We start from the raw sequence: 18,943 nt of genomic DNA on the forward strand, positions 1-18,943 counted from the left end.
TTTAGAATAATTAACTGAATAATATTAAAAGGCATTTTAGCAAACACATGGTCAATTTTATAGACATTTCTTTTCAATGATCAAAAAAGAATTAAGAAAATTAGTTGCCTGAAATCAGAATTAAATGTTGGACAAACATTTAAATGATTTTTAACAGATCTGAACTTATAATTTGGCCAGCTATAAAATGGTTTGGATCCTCGTACAAAAATAAAAGCATTTTAGATGAAGAGATGGTAAAGGAATTGTTTTTAGCTATGGTAATTTGTTCAAAATTATGGGGAAAATAATAAAAATAGTATTCTACAGAAGTGTTAGATCTGCAATTAAGCCCCAAACAATGGCCTATAGAATGTAAGATCCTTTCTAATGATAGCAAATACCTGTTGATTCAAAATTTCAGAAACTGTAATTATTTATTTTTAACTTAGGATAAATAGTGCAATACAAGAGACATTGTTCAATGAATACTTTTTTAACTGTAAATTTAGTGATACCTAAAGTATTCCATTTAATTCCACTGGAAATCAAGTATTTCCAGCAAAAATTTAATGTCCAAATTGACATGCGCTTTAAGTGCAAAATATCCACTGGATATCAAAGATGTTATATGAATAAAAGACTGTAACATATTTCATTAATAAGTTTTAGTATTGATTACATGTTAAAATAATGTTTTAGATATGCTTGGTTAAACAATATGCTACTAAAATTGATTTTACTCATTTCCTAAAACTAATTTTACTTATTAATTTTACTTATTTCTAATTAATTTTACTTATTTTTCCTTTTAAAATAAGATTATTAAAAATTTTCAAAGATTTTTATCCCAAACATACAAAGAATTAAAACAAATTTTTCAGAATTTCAACAGCTTTTGGGGTACAAATGATTTTTGGTTATACGGATGAACTGGATAGTAGTGAAGTCTGAGATTCTGGCGCACCTGCCACCTGAGTAGTGTACAGTGTATCCAATATGGAGTTTGTTATCCTTCACTCATTGCCATCCTCCCCATTCTGAGTCTCCAAAGTCCACTATACCACTCTGTCTTTGCCTATGCATAGCTTGGCTTCCACTTATAAGTGAGAACATAGAGTGTTTGATCTTTCCATTCTTGAGTTACTTCACTTAGAATAATGGCTTCCAGCTCCCTACAAGTTGATGTACAAAGCATTATTCTGTTCTTTTGTATGGCTGAGTAGTATTCCACGGTGTATATACACTTATTTTCTTTTCCTACTCATTAGTCGATGGGTACTTAGATTGGCTCCATATCTTTGGAATTGCAAACTGTGCTGCTACAAACATGTATGTGCAAGTGCATGTGTCTTTTTCATACAAAGACTTCTTTTCTTTTGGGTAGACACCAGTAGTGGGATTGCTGGGTTGAATGGTAGATCTCCTTTTAGTTCTTTAAGGAATCTCCATACTGTTTTGCATAGAGGTGGTACTAACTTACATTCCTACCAGCAGTGTATAAGCATTCCCTTTTCACCACATCCATGTCAACATCTATTGTTTTTTGACTTTTTAATAATAGCTATTCTTGCAGGGGTAAGGTGGTATCTAATTGTGGTTTTAATGTGCATTTCCTTGATGATTAGTGATGTTGAGCATTTTTTCCTATTTTTTTTTTTTGGGCTGTTTGTATGTCTTCTTTTGAGAAATGTCTTCTGGTCATGTCATTTGCCCACTTTTTGATGAGTTTTTTTTTTTCTTGCTGATCCGTTTGAGTTCCTCATAGATTCTAGATATTAGTTTCCTATCAGATACAGAGCTTGCTTGCAAATATTTTTGCCCATTCTGTGGGCTGTTTGTTTACTCTGATGTTTATTTCTTTTGCTGTACAGAAACTTTTTGTTTAATTAGGTCCCATTTATTTATTTTTGTTTTTGTTGCATTTGCTTTTGGGGTCTTAGTCATGAATTCTTTGCCTAGGCCAATGTCCAGAAGTATTTGTCTGACATTATCTTCTAGAACTTTTATGGTTTCAGATCTTATATTTAAGTCTTTGATCCATCTTGAGTTGATTTTTGTATAAGGTGAGAGATAGGGATCCGGTTTGATTCTTCTACTTGTGGCTTGCCAGTTTTCCCAGAACCATTTATTAAATAGGGTGTCCTTTCTCCAATTTATGTTTTTGTATGCTTTGTTGAAGATTAGTTGGTTGTATGTATTTGGCCTCATTTCTGAATTCTCTATTCTGTTCCATCGGACTGTTCCATTGACTACTTTCATACCAGTACCATGCTGTTTTAGTAACTATAACCTTGCAGTATAATTTGAAGTCAGGGAATGCGATGCCTCAAGATTTGTTCCTTTTGCTTAGGATTGCTTTGGCTATTTGGACTTTTTTGGTTACATATGAATTTTAGGATTTTTTTTTCTAATTCTGTGAAAAATGATATTGGTATTTTGACAGGAACTGCACTGAACCTGTAGATTGTTTTGGGTAGTATGGTCATTTTCACAATATTGATTCTTCCAATCTATGAGCATGGAATGTGTTTCCACTTGTTTGTGTCATCTATGACTTCTTTCAGCAGTGTTTCGTAGTTCTTGTAGAGATATTTCACCTCCTTGGTTAAGAATATTCCTAGGTATTTTAATTTTTTTGCAGCTATTGTAAAGGGGATTGAGTTATTCATTTGATTCTTGGCTTTCTCATTGTTGGTGTAGAGCAGTGCTACTGATTTGTGTACACTGATTTTGTAACCTGAGCATTTACTGATTTCATTTATCAAATCTAGGAGTCTTTTGGAAGAGTCTTCAGGGTTTTCTAGGTATATGATCACATCACTGGCAAACAGTGATAGTTCGACTTCCTCTTTTTCCAATTTGGATGCCTTTTATTTCTTTCAGTTGCCTGACTGTTCTGGCTAGGACTTCCAGTGATTTCAAACTGAAGTGGTGAATGTGGGTATCCTTGTCCTGTTCCAGTTCTCAGGGGAAATACTTTCAAGCTTTCCCATTTGGTAAGATGTTGGCAGTGGGTTTGTCATGTATGGCTTTATTTTGAAGTATGTCCCTTCTATGCCTAGTTTGTTGAGGGTTTTTATCATAAAGAGATGCTAATGAATGCTTTTTCTGCATCTATTAAGATGATCATATTGTTTTTGTTGTTAATTCTGTTTATGTGATATATCACATTTGACATGCTTATTTTAAATAATTTGTGGTATGAAACCCACTTGATCATGGTGTATTGTCTTTCTGATGTGCTGCTGGATTCGGTTAGCTAGTATTTTATTAAGGATTTTTGTATCTATGATCATCAAGGCTACTGGCCTGTAGTTTTCTTTTTTGTTATGTCTTTTTCAGGTTTTGGTATCAGGGTGACACTGGCTTCATAGATTGAGTTAGGGAGGAGTCCCTCTTTCTTAATCTGGTTTTGGTATCAGGGCGATAGCTTCACAAAATGAGTTAGGGAGGATTCCTGCTTTCTCAATCTTTTGGAATAGTTTCAGTAGGATTGGTATCAATTCTTCTTTGAAAGTCTGGTAGAACTCAACTGTGAATCCATCTGGCCAATCTGACCATGGCCTTTTCTTGGTTAGCAATTTTTTTTTCAAATTAATATATATATATTTTTATTGCTTGATTTTATTTTTATTTATTTATTTATTTATTTTAATCATACTTTAAGTTCTAGGGTACATGTGCACAATGTGCAGGTTTGCTACATATGTAGCAACATGTGCCATGTTGGTGTGCTGCACCCATCAACTCGTCAGCACCCATCAACTCGTCATTTACATCAGTTATAACTCCCAATGCCATCCCTACCCTCTCCCCACTCCCCATAATAGGCCCCGGTGTGTGATGTTCCCCTTCCCATGTCCAAGTGATCTCATTGTTCAATTCCCACCTATGAGTGAGAACATGCGGTGTTTGATTTTCTGTTCTTGCGAAAGTTTGCTGAGAATGATGGTTTGCAGCTGCACGCATGTCCCTACAAAGGACATGAACTCATCCTTTTTTATGGCTGCATAGTATTCCATGGTGTATATGTGTTGGCTGGCAATTTTTAAGTTACTGAATCAATCTCATGGCTCATTATTGGTCTGTTCAGGGTTTCTATTTCTTCCTGATTTAATCTAGGAGGGTTGTATGTTTCCAGAAATTCATCGATTTCCTCTAGATTTTCTAGTTTGTGTCCATAGAGGTGTTCATAGTAGTCTCGAATGATCTTTTGTATTTCTGTGGTGTTGGCTGTAACGTCTCCATTTTCATTTTTAATTGAGCTTATCTGAATCTTCTTTTTTTGGTTAATCTAGCTAATGGGCTATCAATTTTGTTCATCTTTTCAAATAGCCAACTTTTTGTTTTACTGATCTTTTGTATTTTTTGTTTCAATTTCACTTAGTTCTGCTCTGATCTTTGTTTTTTCTTTTTTTCTGCTAGCTTTGGTTTTAGTTTGTTACTGTTTCCCTAGTTTCTTGAGGTGTGACATTAGGTTGTCAATTTGTAATCTTTCAGACTTTTCAATGTAGGCATTTAGTGCTATAAACTTTCCTCTTAGCGCTGCTTTTGCTGTATCCCAGAGGTTTTAATAACTTATATCACTATTATGGTTCATGTCAAAAGAATTTAATTTCCACCTTGATTTCATTGTTAACCCCAAAATCATTCAGGAGCAGATTGTTTAATTTCCGTGTGTTTGTACAGTTTTGAGGGTTCCTTTTGGAGTTGATTTCTAGTTTTATTCCACTATGGTCAGAGAAGATGCTTGATATGATTTTGACTTTTAAAAATTTATTGGGGGGCGGAGCAAGATGGCCAAATAGGAACAGCTCCAGTCTCCAACTCCCAGCGCGAGCGACACAGAACACCGGTGATTTCTGCATTTTCAACTGAGGTACTGGGTTCATCTCACTGGGGAGTGCCGGACGATCGGTGCTGGTCAGCTGCTGCAGCCCGACCAGCGAGAGCTGAAGCAGGGCGAGGCATTGCCTCACCTGGGAAGCGCAAGGGGGAAGGGAATCCCTTTTCCTAGCCAGGGGAACTGAGGCACACAACACCTGGAAAATCGGGTAACTCCCACCCCAATACTGCGCTTTAAGCAAACAGGCACACCAGGAGATCATATCCCACACCTGGCCGGGAGGGTCCCACACCCACGGAGCCTCCCTCATTGCTAGCACAGCAGTCTGTGATCTACCGGCAAGGCAGCAGCGAGGCTGGGGGAGGGGCGCCCGCCATTGCTGAGGCTTAAGTAGGTAAACAAAGCTGCTGGGAAGCTCGAACTGGGTGGAGCTCACAGCAGCTCAAGGAAACCTGCCTGTCTTTGTAGACTCCACCTCTGGGGACAAGGCAATAACAAACGCAGCCGAAACCTCTGCAGACGCAAACGACTCTGTCTGACAGCTTTGAAGAGAGCAGTGGATCTCCTAACACGGAGGTTGAGATCTGAGAAGGGACAGACTCCCTGCTCAAGTGGGTCCCTGACCCCTGAGTAGCCTAACTGGGAGACATCCCCCACTAGGGGCAGTCTGACACCCCACACCTCACAGGGTGGAGTACACCCCTGAGAGGAAGCTTCCAAAGCAAGAATCAGACAGGTACACTCGCTGTTCAGAAATATTCTATCTTCTGCAGCCTCTGCTGCTGATACCCAGGCAAACAGGGTCTGGAGTGGACCTCAAGCAATCTCCAACAGACCTACAGCTGAGGGTCCTGACTGTTAGAAGGAAAACTATCAAACAGGAAGGACACCTACACCAAAACCCCATCAGTACATCACCATCATCAAAGACCAGAGGCAGATAAAACCACAAAGATGGGGAAAAAGCAGGGCAGAAAAGCTGGAAATTCAAAAAATAAGAGCGTATCTCCCCCGGCAAAGGAGCGCAGCTCATCGCCAGCAACGGATCAAAGCTGGACGGAGAATGACTTTGACGAGATGAGAGAAGAAGGCTTCAGTCCATCAAATTTCTCAGAGCTAAAGGAGGAATTATGTACCCAGCGCAAAGAAACTAAAAATCTTGAAAAAAAAGTGGAAGAATTGATGGCTAGAGTAATTAATGCAGAGAAGGTCATAAACGAAATGAAAGAGATGAAAACCATGACACGAGAAATACGTGACAAATGCACAAGCTTCAGTAACCGACTCGATCAACTGGAAGAAAGAGTATCTGCGATTGAGGATCAAATGAATGAAATGAAGCGAGAAGAGAAACCAAAAGAAAAAAGAAGAAAAAGAAATGAACAAAGCCTGCAGGAAGTATGGGATTATGTAAAAAGACCAAATCTACGTCTGATTGGGGTGCCTGAAAGTGAGGGGGAAAATGGAACCAAGTTGGAAAACACTCTTCAGGATATCATCCAGGAGAACTTCCCCAACCTAGTAGGGCAGGCCAACATTCAAATCCAGGAAATACAGAGAACGCCACAAAGATACTCCTCGAGAAGAGCAACTCCAAGACACATAATTGCCAGATTCACCAAAGTTGAAATGAAGGAAAAAATCTTAAGGGCAGCCAGAGAGAAAGGTCGGGTTACCCACAAAGGGAAGCCCATCAGACTAACAGCAGATCTCTCGGCAGAAACTCTCCAAGCCAGAAGAGAGTGGGGGCCAATATTCAACATTCTTAAAGAAAAGAATTTTAAACCCAGAATTTCATATCCAGCCAAACTAAGTTTCATAAGTGAAGGAGAAATAAAATCCTTTACAGATAAGCAAATGCTTAGAGATTTTGTCACCACTAGGCCTGCCTTACAAGAGACCCTGAAGGAAGCACTAAACATGGAAAGGAACAACTGGTACCAGCCATTGCAAAAACATGCCAAAATGTAAAGACCATCGAGGCTAGGAAGAAACTGCATCAACTAACGAGCAAAATAACCAGTTAATATCATAATGGCAGGATCAAGTTCACACATAACAATCTTAACCTTAAATGTAAATGGGCTAAATGCTCCAATTAAAAGACACAGACTGGCAAACTGGATAAAGAGTCAAGACCCATCAGTCTGCTGTATTCAGGAGACCCATCTCACATGCAGAGACATACATAGGCTCAAAATAAAGGGATGGAGGAAGATTTACCAAGCAAATGGAGAACAAAAAAAAGCGGGGGTTGCAATACTAGTCTCTGATAAAACAGACTTTAAACCATCAAAGATCAAAAGAGACAAAGAAGGCCATTACATAATGGTAAAGGGATCAATTCAACAGGAAGAGCTAACTATCCTAAATATATATGCACCCAATACAGGAGCACCCAGATTCATAAAGCAAGTCCTTAGAGACTTACAAAGAGACTTAGACTCCCATACAATAATAATGGGAGACTTCAACACTCCACTGTCAACATTAGACAGATCAACGAGACAGAAAGTTAACAAGAATATCCAGGAATTGAACTCATCTCTGCAGCAAGCAGACCTAATAGACATCTATAGAACTCTCCACCCCAAATCAACAATATACATTCTTCTCAGCACCACATCGTACTTACTCCAAAATCGACCACGTAATTGGAAGTAAAGCACTCCTCAGCAAATGTACAAGAACAGAAATTATAACAAACTGTCTCTCAGACCACAGTGCAATCAAACTAGAACTCAGGACTAAGAAACTCAATCAAAACCGCTCAACTACATGGAAACTGAACAACCTGCTCCTGAATGACTACTGGGTACATAACGAAATGAAGGCAGAAATAAAGATGTTCTTTGAAACCAATGAGAACAAAGATACAACATACCAGAATCTCTGGGACACATTTAAAGCAGTGTGTAGAGGGAAATTTATAGCACTAAATGCCCACAAGAGAAAGCAGGAAAGATCTAAAATTGACACTCTAACATTGCAATTAAAAGAACTAGAGAAGCAAGAGCAAACACATTCGAAAGCTAGCAGAAGGCAAGAAATAACTAAGATCAGAGCAGAACTGAAGGAGATAGAGACACAAAAAACTCTCCAAAAAATCAATGAATCCAGGAGTTGGTTTTTTGAAAAGATCAACAAAATTGACAGACCGCTAGCAAGACTAATAAAGAAGAAAAGAGAGAGGAATCAAATCGACGCAATTAAAAATGATAAAGGGGATATCACCACCGACCCCATAGAAATACAAACTACCATCAGAGAATACTATAAACACCTCTACGCAAATAAACTGGAAAATCTAGAAGAAATGGATAATTTCCTGGACACTTACACTCTTCCAAGACTAAACCAGGAAGAAGTTGAATCCCTGAATAGACCAATAGCAGGCTCTGAATTGAGGCAATAATTAATAGCCTACCAACCAAAAAAAGTCCAGGACCAGATGGATTCACACCTGAATTCTACCAGAGGTACAAGGAGGAGTTGGTACCATTCCTTCTGAAACTATTCCAATCAATAGAAAAAGAGGGAATCCTTCCTAACTCATTTTATGAGGCCAACATCATCCTGATACCAAAGCCTGGCAGAGACACAACAAAAAAAGAGAACTTTAGACCAATATCCCTGATGAACATCGATGCAAAAATCCTCAATAAAATACTGGCAAATCAGATTCAGCAACACATCAAAAAGCTTATCCACCATGATCAAGTGGGCTTCATCCCTGGGATGCAAGGCTGGTTCAACATTCGCAAATCAATAAACATAATCCAGCATATAAACAGAACCAAAGACAAGAACCACATGATTATCTCAATAGATGCAGAAAAGGCTTTTGACAAAATTCAACAGCCCTTCATGCTATAAACACTCAATAAATTTGGTATCGATGGAACGTACCTCAAAATAATAAGAGCTATTTATGACAAACCCATAGCCAATATCATACTGAATGGGCAAAAACTGGAAAAATTCCCTTTGAAAACTGGCACAAGACAGGGATGCCCTCTCTCACCACTCCTATTCAACATAGTGTTGGAAGTTCTGGCTAGGGCAATTAGGCAAGAGAAAGAAATCAAGGGTATTCAGTTAGGAAAAGAAGAAGTCAAATTGTCCCTGTTTGCAGATGACATGATTGTATATTTAGAAAACCCCATTGTCTCAGCCCCAAATCTCCTTAAGCTGATAAGCAACTTCAGCAAAGTCTCAGGATACAAAATTAATGTGCAAAAATCACAAGCATTCTTATACACCAGTAACAGACAAACAGAGAGCCAAATCATGAGTGAACTCCCACTCTCAATTGCTACAAAGAGAATAAAATACCTAGGAATCCAACTTACAAGGGATGTAAAGGACCTCTTCAAGGAGAACTACAAACCACTGCTCAGTGAAATAAAAGAGGACACAAACAAATGGAAGAACATACCATGCTCATGGATAGGAAGAATCAATATCGTGAAAATGGCCATACTGCCCAAGGTAATTTATAGATTCAATGCCATCCCCATCAAGCTACCAATGAGTTTCTTCACAGAATTGGAAAAAACTGCTTTAAAGTTCATATGGAACCAAAAAAGAGCCCGCATCTCCAAGACAATCCTAAGTCAAAAGAACAAAGCTGGAGGCATCACGCTACCTGACTTCAAACTATACTACAAGGCTACAGTAACCAAAACAGCATGGTACTGGTACCAAAACAGAGATATAGACCAATGGAACAGAACCGAGTCCTCAGAAATAATGCCACACATATACAGCCATCTGATCTTTGACAAACCTGAGAGAAACAAGAAATGGGGAAAGGATTCCCTATTTAATAAATGGTGCTGGGAAAATTGGCTAGCCATAAGTAGAAAGCTGAAACTGGATCCTTTCCTTACTCCTTATACGAAAATTAATTCAAGATGGATTAGAGACTTAAATGTTAGACCTAATACCATAAAAATCCTAGAGGAAAACCTAGGTAGTACCATTCAGGACATAGGCATGGGCAAAGACTTCATGTCTAAAACACCAAAAGCAACAGCAGCAAAAGCCAAAATTGACAAATGGGATCTCATTAAACTAAAGAGCTTCTGCACAGCAAAAGAAACTACCATCAGAGTGAACAGGCAACCTACAGAATGGGAGAAAATTTTTGCAATCTACTCATCTGACAAAGGGCTAATATCCAGAACCTACAAAGAACTCAAACAAATTTACAAGAAAAAAAACAACCCCATCAAAAAGTGGGCAAAGGATATGAACAGACATTTCTCAAAAGAAGACATTCATACAGCCAACAGACACATGAAAAAATGCTCATCATCACTGGCCATCAGAGAAATGCAAATCAAAACCACAATGAGATACCATCTCACACCAGTTAGAATGGCGATCATGAAAAAGTCAGGAAACAACAGGTGCTGGAGAGGATGTGGAGAAATAGGAACACTTTTACACTGTTGGTGGGATTGTAAACTAGTTCAACCATTATGGAAAACAGTATGGCGATTCCTCAAGGATCTAGAACTAGATGTACCATATGACCCAGCCATCCCATTACTGGGTATATACCCAAAGGATTATAAATTATGCTGCTACAAAGACACATGCACACGTATGTTTATTGCAGCACTATTCACAATAGCAAAGACTTGGAATCAACCCAAATGTCCATCAGTGACAGATTGGATTAAGAAAATGTGGCACATATACACCATCGAATACTATGCAGCCATAAAAAAGGATGAGTTTGTGTCCTTTGTAGGGACATGGACGCAGCTGGAAACCATCATTCTTAGCAAACTATCACAAGAACAGAAAACCAAACACCGCATGTTCTCACTCATAGGTGGGAACTGAACAATGAGATCACTTGGACTCAGGAAGGGGGACATCACACACCGGGGCCTATCATGTTGAGGGGGGAGGGGGGAGGGATTGCATTGGGAGTTATACCTGATGTAAATGACGAGTTGATGGGTGCAGCACACCAACATGGCACAAGTATACATATGTAACAAACCTGCACGTTATGCACATGTACCCTACAACTGAAAGTATAATAATAATAAATAAATTAAAAAAAAAATTTATTGAAAACTACCAGAAAATGTAAGATTCCTTATGTGGCTTCCATTTTATTCCTATTGGACAGTATTATTGCAGCAGATATAAAGACACAGATACTACTTCTTTACCACAAGAAACTTACCATTTGGGGAGAGGAACCCAAGAAAATAAAGAACCAATTGAGAGAGAGTTGTTGGAAGAATCAATAAAAACTCCTCACAACTAACTATGAAAAAATTTCGGCCGGGCGCGGTGGCTCAAGCCTGTAATCCCAGCACTTTGGGAGGCCGAGACGGCCGGATCACGAGGTCAGGAGATCGAGACCATCCTGGCTAACACGGTGAAACCCCGTCTCTACTAAAAAATACAAAAAACTAGCCGGGCGAGGCAGCGGGCGCCTGTAGTCCCAGCTACTCGGGAGGCTGAGGCAGGAGAATGGCGTAAACCCAGGGGGCGGAGCTTGCAGTGAGCTGAGATCCGGCCACTGCACTCCAGCCTGGGCGACAGAGCCAGACTCCGTCTCAAAAAAAAAAAAAAAAAAAAAAAAAAAAAAGAAAAAATTTCAAATGACAAAGTATAGTGGTCCAATTGCAAATCATAATCAATAGTGGTGTTTTATATATCCCAAGAATTAAATTCAGTACTGGGCATTTGAGCCTTCAAGACTAGAGTTTAATCTAACTATACTTAAGTTATACCAATAAAAATAAATAATATATTAGGCTTCTTAAAGTATGATCCTACTGCTGGTACATAAAATGATTTCAGTTGATATGAGAATAATATTATTTATTTTATTCACTTTGTATTGACTATTGCCTGCTTATTTTAATATGCCTTAACAAATACATAATAAATTAAAATAATGTGCATATTAGGAAAAGTATAACACATAGAATCCATGATTTCACAGACACTATTGTATGATACAGGATTTTTTATATCATACAATTTCAAATACAAATCAAGTTATTTAAGAAAAATAAAATATTTGATTTTTAAAACATTAAGCAAATAATAGTATAGGTGATATATAGAGAAGGCAAAAATTACAGAGGTTTTTGTTTTTGGTGATTTTTCAAGATAGATTTCTGGTAGGAAATCTAAAATATTCAATTACTATTTTATCAATTACTACCTAATTAATAGGTTGCTGAAAAATTACTATCTTAAATTATTTTTTAAAAATCTGAAGTTATCTTGAAGGTGTCAGTCAAAGCCATCCAATGACTCTCAGTATATTTACCTTAATAATCTACAGACGCTTCTCCGGTAACTCAACCGCTGGCTAGCTGCAGCAACACTGGGAGGAAGAGGAGGTCGGGGTGGGAAATAAGCTAGTGTTGCAGAAAATATTAAGCAGATAACTCCAAATTCTGAAAGAAAAAGATAGGTAAAATGTTAACCAGGCCACACAAAAAGTTGAATACTTCAAGTATTTATTTGTTTTTTCAAACAGGGTCTCACTCTCTCACCCAGGCTGGAATGCAGTGGCATGAACATGGCTCACTACAGACTTGACCCTCCTGGGCTCAAGTGATCCTCCTGCCTCAGCCTCCCAAGTAGCTGGAACCACAGATGCATGCCACCATGCCAGGCTAATTTTTATTTTTATTGTTTGTAGAGATAGGGTCTCACCATGTGGTCCAGGCTGGTCTCGAACTCCTGAGCTCAAGTGTCGTTCAAGCCATTCTCCTGTCTCAGCCTGCCAAAATGCTAGAATTACAGGTGTAAGCCACCATGCCCGGCCTCTCAGGTATTCATTTATCTAACAAATATTTACTGAGCATCAACTGAGTCTGAGGCTCATAAAGATAAGCAAAATACAGTATCTAGCCAAGATTGCTCAGTGTAGTTTAAAAAAAAAAAAAGAATATATAAAGATACAAATTTCAGCAAGTAATTGGTTAGAGGTTATACTAACAATGATGTATATGCTGGTACTATGGCACACAGATAAAAAGATTGAGGAAGTAAACAAATGTTGCCTTATGGAGAAAATATTAAAAGCCAACAGTACGTTACTATAAAAGAGATTGTGAAACAGGTCTAGGATGATTGTCTAATAAGTATAGCACTCAGAAAAAAAAACTGGTAAGAAATAACAGGATAGGAGGTTTGTTTCATTCATGATAGGATAGTCTGATGCGCTGTGTAAGATAGACCCAATTTACAGGTTGTACGGGAAATTTGAATAAGAAAGCATCCAAAAATAAGAAACCAAGAGACAGAGAATAGAATTTAAACACAAGAGTAGCTAATGTAGAGTATTAAACAATCAGAAGTAAAATGAACACCCAAACAATCTTAATTTGTCCCCATTATAGAAAGGAAGGTTCTAGCATCCCAATCTTTCCCTCTATAATTCTGGCACTTGGAAGTTCCAGCTTTTGATAACTGTGTACAATTTTGTAGAAAAGCACAGCACTAGTAGAAAAGTCAGGAAACTTGGAATATAGACCTGTCTATGCCATTAATTAGCTTGTAATTTGAACAAATCCCTTAATCTTTCTAGGCCAATAAAGGTATTGAATTTAGGGATTTCTAGAGGTCCTTTCAGTTGGATAATTTTAATTCTAGGGCTATTCTTAGCAAAAAGGACAACATTCCTATAAGACAATTAACCACAGATAATTCTGTTTAATGCAATTAGAAATTTAAAGATTCCTATTTTTTTAAACACAAGATTGTTAACAGATTCCTTTTGCTTTTCTTTTCTTTTTTTTTGGTGTTCTCAATCTGTTTATTCTTTGTCAATCTGGGGAGCAATAAGAAGTTAATGAACTGTTCTAATTTAGAGTTATTTTAATTATTAGTAATACTGAATGAGCACCTAAAATATGCATATTGGCCACTTGTATGTCTTCCGTGATTGCCTTATTCATATTCTTTGACCCTCTATTGGTATTTTTGTAAACAACTTCACTGAGATATAATTCACATGACATACAATGCACACATTTAAAGTGCACAATCTAGTGGTTTTTCCTTTACCAGCAGAATTGTACAGTCATAACCACAATCAATTTTAGGATTTTTTCAACATCCCAAAAAGAAACTCTGTACCCATTACTCCCAATCTCCCAGCCCTAGGCAACCTCTGCTCCACTTTTAGTCCCTACAGATTTGAGTATTATGGACATTTCCTATAAATGGAATCATATAATATGTGGTCTTTTATGACTGGCCTCTTTCACTTTGCATAATGCTCTCAAGGGTCATCCATGTTGGAGTATCAGTACCTTACTATTTTTTATTGTCAAATAATATTCCACTGTACAGATATACCACATTTTATTCATCCACTCATCAGTAGATAGACATCTGGGTTGTCTCCACTTTTTGGTTTTTACAAATAATGCTGCTATGAACCCTCATGTATACATTTTTACATGGGTGTATGTTTCCATTTCACTTGGATACATATCTAGAAATGGAATTTCTGGATTGTATGGTAATCTTTGTTTAACATTTTGAGGAACTGTGAAACTGTTTCTAAAGCGGCTACACCATTTTAGATTCCCATGTATGGGAATGTATGAGGGTGCTAATTTCTCCACTTTCTTGCCAACACTTTATTATTTTCCATTTTATTGATTCTAGCAATCCTACTGGGTGTGAAGGGTATCTTATCACGGTTTTAATTTACATTTCCTTAATGACTAATGACACTGAGTATCTTTTCATGTGTTCGATGGACATTTGTGCATTTTCTTGGGAGAAATGTGTCTGAGTCCTTTGCCCACTTCTTAATAGCGTTGTCTTTCTGTTGTTGAGTTGTAAGAATGCTTTATATAATCTGGATATAAGTCCCTTATCAGATATATGATTTGCAACTATTTTCTCCCATTCTGTGGACTGTCTTTTTCACTTTCTGGGTTCTTTGAAGCACAAAAGTTTTAAATTGTGATGAAGTCTAACTTATCTTTTTTCCTTTGCCACTTGTGCTTTGGATGTCTTTTATAAAAAGGCTTCACCTAACCCAAGGTCATAAAGATTTACTCTTTAGTTTTCTTCTAAGAGTTTTATAGTTTTAGCTCTCACATTCAGGTTTGAGTTAACGAGGGGGTTCAAATTCATTCTTTTGAATTTGGATATTCAGTTGTTCCTGTACCATTTACTGAAAAGACTTTTTCCCTTATTATCTTAGGACCCTTCTGAAAAATCAATTGACCATAAATGTAATGGCTTATTTTTTAGAATCTCATTTCTGTTCTACTGATTTATATGCCTATCCTTATGCCAGTACTATGTTATCTTGTAGCTTTGTAATAAGTTTTGTAGTTGAGAAGTGTGAGTTCTCCAATTTTGTTCCTTTTCAAGATTGTTTTGGATATTGCTGGTCCTTTGCATTTCCATGTAAACTTCAGGATCGCCTTGTCGATTTCTGCAACAAAGGCAGCTGGGATTTTAAAAGGGATTGTATTATATTTGCAAATAAATTTGGGGTTATCTTCACAATATTAAACCTCCCAACATGAACACGGAATGTCTTTCCATTTATTTAGGTCTTCTTTAATTTCTTTCAACAGTGGTAGTCTTCAGATTATACGTTCTACACTTCATTTGTTAAGTTTATTCCTAAACATATTCTTTTTGATGCTATTGCAAATTGAATTGTATGTTAAGATTGTTCATTGCCAATATATAGACATACAACTGATTTTTACATATTAATCTTGTACCATAAAACTTTCTAAGCTCTTTTTTTAGATCTAATAGTTTTTAGTGAATTGCAGAGAATTTTCTATATTCAAGATCTCATCATTTTCAACAGAGACATTCTTTACTACTTCCTTTACAATCTGGGTATCTTTTGCTTTTCTTATTCAGTGATACTGCCTAGAACCTCCAGCAGTTTTAAAAAGGCATGGAAAAATGGACATCCTTGTCTTGTTCATAACCCTAGAAGTGAAATGTGATGTTACCTGCAGGTTGTTTGTTTTTTGAGACAGAGTCTCACTCTGTCACCCAGGCTGGAGTGCAGTGGTGTGATCTTGGCTCACATTACAACCTCTGTCTCCCAGGCTCAAACGATTCTCGTGCCTCAGCCTCCCGAGTAACTGGGATTACAGGCATGTGCCATCATGTCCGGCTATTTGTTTTGTACTTTTAGTAGAGATGGGGTTTTGCTATATTGGGCAGGCTGGTCTCAGACTCCTGGCCTCAAGTGATCCTCCCTTTTTGGCCTCCCAAAGTGCTGGGATTACAGGCATGAGTCACCATGCCAGGCCTCTTGTGGGTTTCTAATAGATGCTTTTTATTAGGTTGAGAGAGTTCCTAATTCATTGATTGTTTCTAGTTCATTGAAAGGGTGTTGGATTTTTCAAATGCTTTTTCTTCATCTTTTAAGGTGATCATGTTTTTTTCCCTTTTATCTGCTGATATATTACATAAATTGAGTTTTGAATGTTAAACCAACCTTGCATTGCTGGAATAAATCCCATTTAGTTATGGTATAGCAACCGTTTTATGATATATGTTGCTGGAATCAGTTTGCTCATATTTTATTCAGGACTTTTTGTTTATACTCATCTGAGATCTGGATCTGTAGTTTACTTTTCTTATGTTACCTTTGTCGGGAATAATTTAAGAATCTTTAACTTTTTAAAATGACAATCCTAGCACAGTATTTTGAATAGAATTAAGTCATGGGGCAGTATTTCAGAAAGGCAGATTGGCAAACAGGAAAGCAATGAAGAAGTAACTGGGAGACTTTGAGCAGGGGCTTCTGCTTGACTGCATGGGAACCATGAGCTGCATGTACTCCACTGACACATGCTTAACAGTGGTTAACATCATGTAAAAAATACAATAACTGCTTAGGTTTTCAATAAAAAGAATAACATGACCAAAATGAAGTTTAAAACTTACGTTTCACCTGCGTTCAGTTTTATTTACTCATTTTTACATTTTTACTTTTTCTTTAAAAGGGGTAAGTTGTGTAAAGGAGGTGAAATGCTTTATATACTGCTGCTTTCAGTTTTAATCCCTCTAAACCATATTTTGAAATGTAAATGTCATCAAATAACTCTCTGATGTACAGTTCTTCAGAGTGTGGCCTTTGCCTACAATATGGTGAACCTCAAACCCTTCAGCCCTGCTTAGAAGGTTTGCGTGGGGCTTGCTTTCCTCTCTAGCTTCACCTACTACTGCTCTCACCAGATCTCAGCCACTCTGGGCTTGAATGTACCAGGGTGTCTCCCTTCATCGGGCTTCTCCTTTAAGTTTCTTCTCCATAGTGTAATCTTCCTGCCTGCTGTATTTAACCATCATTCTCTCATTCCTCAGACTCTGATTTAGATGCTGCATCTCCAGGAAGCTCTACTTCACCTCCAAAATCTGGGTTAGATGCTCCTTTCTGAGCTCTTAGAGCAATTGTAGGCCTTTGGTTTATAATACTCACTGTTCTATTTTATAACTGTTGACCTGTCTGTACCATTCAGAACACTGTAAGTTCTGTTACACCAGGAACCATGCCTATCTCAGTGACTCGCATAGTGACAGATACACAGGCGTTCAAAACATGTTTGTGAAATTGATAAGTGAACAAAGAAGTTAAAACAAGGTTCAGTATAATTGGGTCCCTTATTGTTCCAGTCTCATTTTCTGCCACTTGTTACCTATACCCAAACACAAACATTTATACCACTCCAGCCATACTCAATTACTTGCAGTTCCCTAGACATATTGAGCTCTCTCATACCTTCCCTGCCTTTGCAGTTACTGTTCCCTCTGTATGGAATACACTAACCACTCAAACACTTGGTGAACTCCTACAAAATTCTTAACTTTAATTATTACATTCTTGTTGAAGCCTATCCTCCCCCCTCAACTTCCCTACAAACCCAGGCAAGTTAGGTCTCCCAACTTCTGTATATCTTTGTTTGTATTACAATTGTCTCATCATTGACCTTACCAATTCCTAGTGCTTAGCACAGTGCTTGGCATATAGTAAACACTTACAAAAAGTTTCCTGAATGCAGAGGAAATAATAAACAGGCATATGGAGAGAGGGGCTATATCTATGAAAATCTGTAGGAGACTATACTATAAGAGTGGACCAGGGCTCGACTCTAGAAATAAAATAATTCAAAGAGAATATTTTAGAAAGGTCAGTATCCCTGAATAACAGACTAAACATACAGAGAGTAGGAAATGAGGATAAACTGTAGATGATCAAGGTAAATAAGGTTACAGAACATGGCCAATAATGGAGAAACTACAAGGGAGAAAATGGGCTTAACATCTACCAACAGATAGATGTTTAACAAATGGTTATTGTCAATCACGACGTTTTCTATCCTGATATCTACAGAGGACACAGAAAATGTGTTATACAGTGCTTAACTGCAAATAGATAAAAAGACTAAATTAAGAAATACCCCTCCATGTGGCAATAATAAATTTAAAATTTAACTTCCCAGGAAGAGTGCTAAGTTTTAATTAAGCATCTCTATATCATATGATAAGGAATGCACAGTGTATGTAAGTTTACATATTAGTCCTCTCAAGTATTTCATATGAAGGTGTCTGGTATACAAAACGTAGAGTGAAGATGATTGAGATAAAAGACAAAGTATAACAAGAAGAAAATAAACTTCAAATTACCTGCATATAACACAGCCTCTATGCGATCTTTAATATGTGCCCTGCTGCTCTCTGCAGCGAGAAGAGGTGATGTCCCATTGGGAGCTGGAACAACAAGTGGTCCAACTAAAAATGCACATGCTCCCCCAAGATAACTGAGCATTGATGCAATAGCTGTGGCTGTGGCCCTTTCATCTGCAGAAAACCACGTCGTGGAGAGAAATGGTGCTGCATTCATTACAGTTGGACCTGCCAATCCATTTAACATCTGTCCTCCATGAATTAATCTGGAATTTAAAAATTAAAAGGCTGTGAGGTATTTGAAACAGGCATTCTCTAAGACAAAAAGAAATGAGCCAAACAGCAGTTTTTAACTATGTCAATAAGTATACATATCTGTAAAGAATATGACATGCCTAAAAGACATGTTGATTTACCTTCTAAAAAAGGTAGGTTGAC

At 37.6% G+C, this 18,943-nt stretch overlaps 1 protein-coding gene across 3 annotated transcripts in view; it reads right to left on the bottom strand.

The window, feature by feature from the left end:
* The window catches only part of SLC49A4 (solute carrier family 49 member 4), an 89,702-nt gene that overhangs the window by 39,155 nt on the left and 31,604 nt on the right, over positions 1-18,943 (bottom strand). For all 3 annotated transcript variants that reach the window (XM_015130003.3, XM_077993808.1, XM_028844583.2), the window contains exons 3-4: positions 18,506-18,771; positions 12,141-12,270 (exon numbers count right to left, since the gene is read on the bottom strand). In XM_015130003.3, coding sequence (XP_014985489.1) covers positions 12,141-12,270; positions 18,506-18,771 — 396 coding nt within the window. The remainder of the gene's footprint in view (positions 1-12,140; positions 12,271-18,505; positions 18,772-18,943) is intronic.

The sequence above is a fragment of the Macaca mulatta genome, chromosome 2 (assembly GCF_049350105.2).
Source record: "Macaca mulatta isolate MMU2019108-1 chromosome 2, T2T-MMU8v2.0, whole genome shotgun sequence".
Classification (NCBI taxonomy): Eukaryota; Metazoa; Chordata; class Mammalia; order Primates; family Cercopithecidae; genus Macaca; species Macaca mulatta.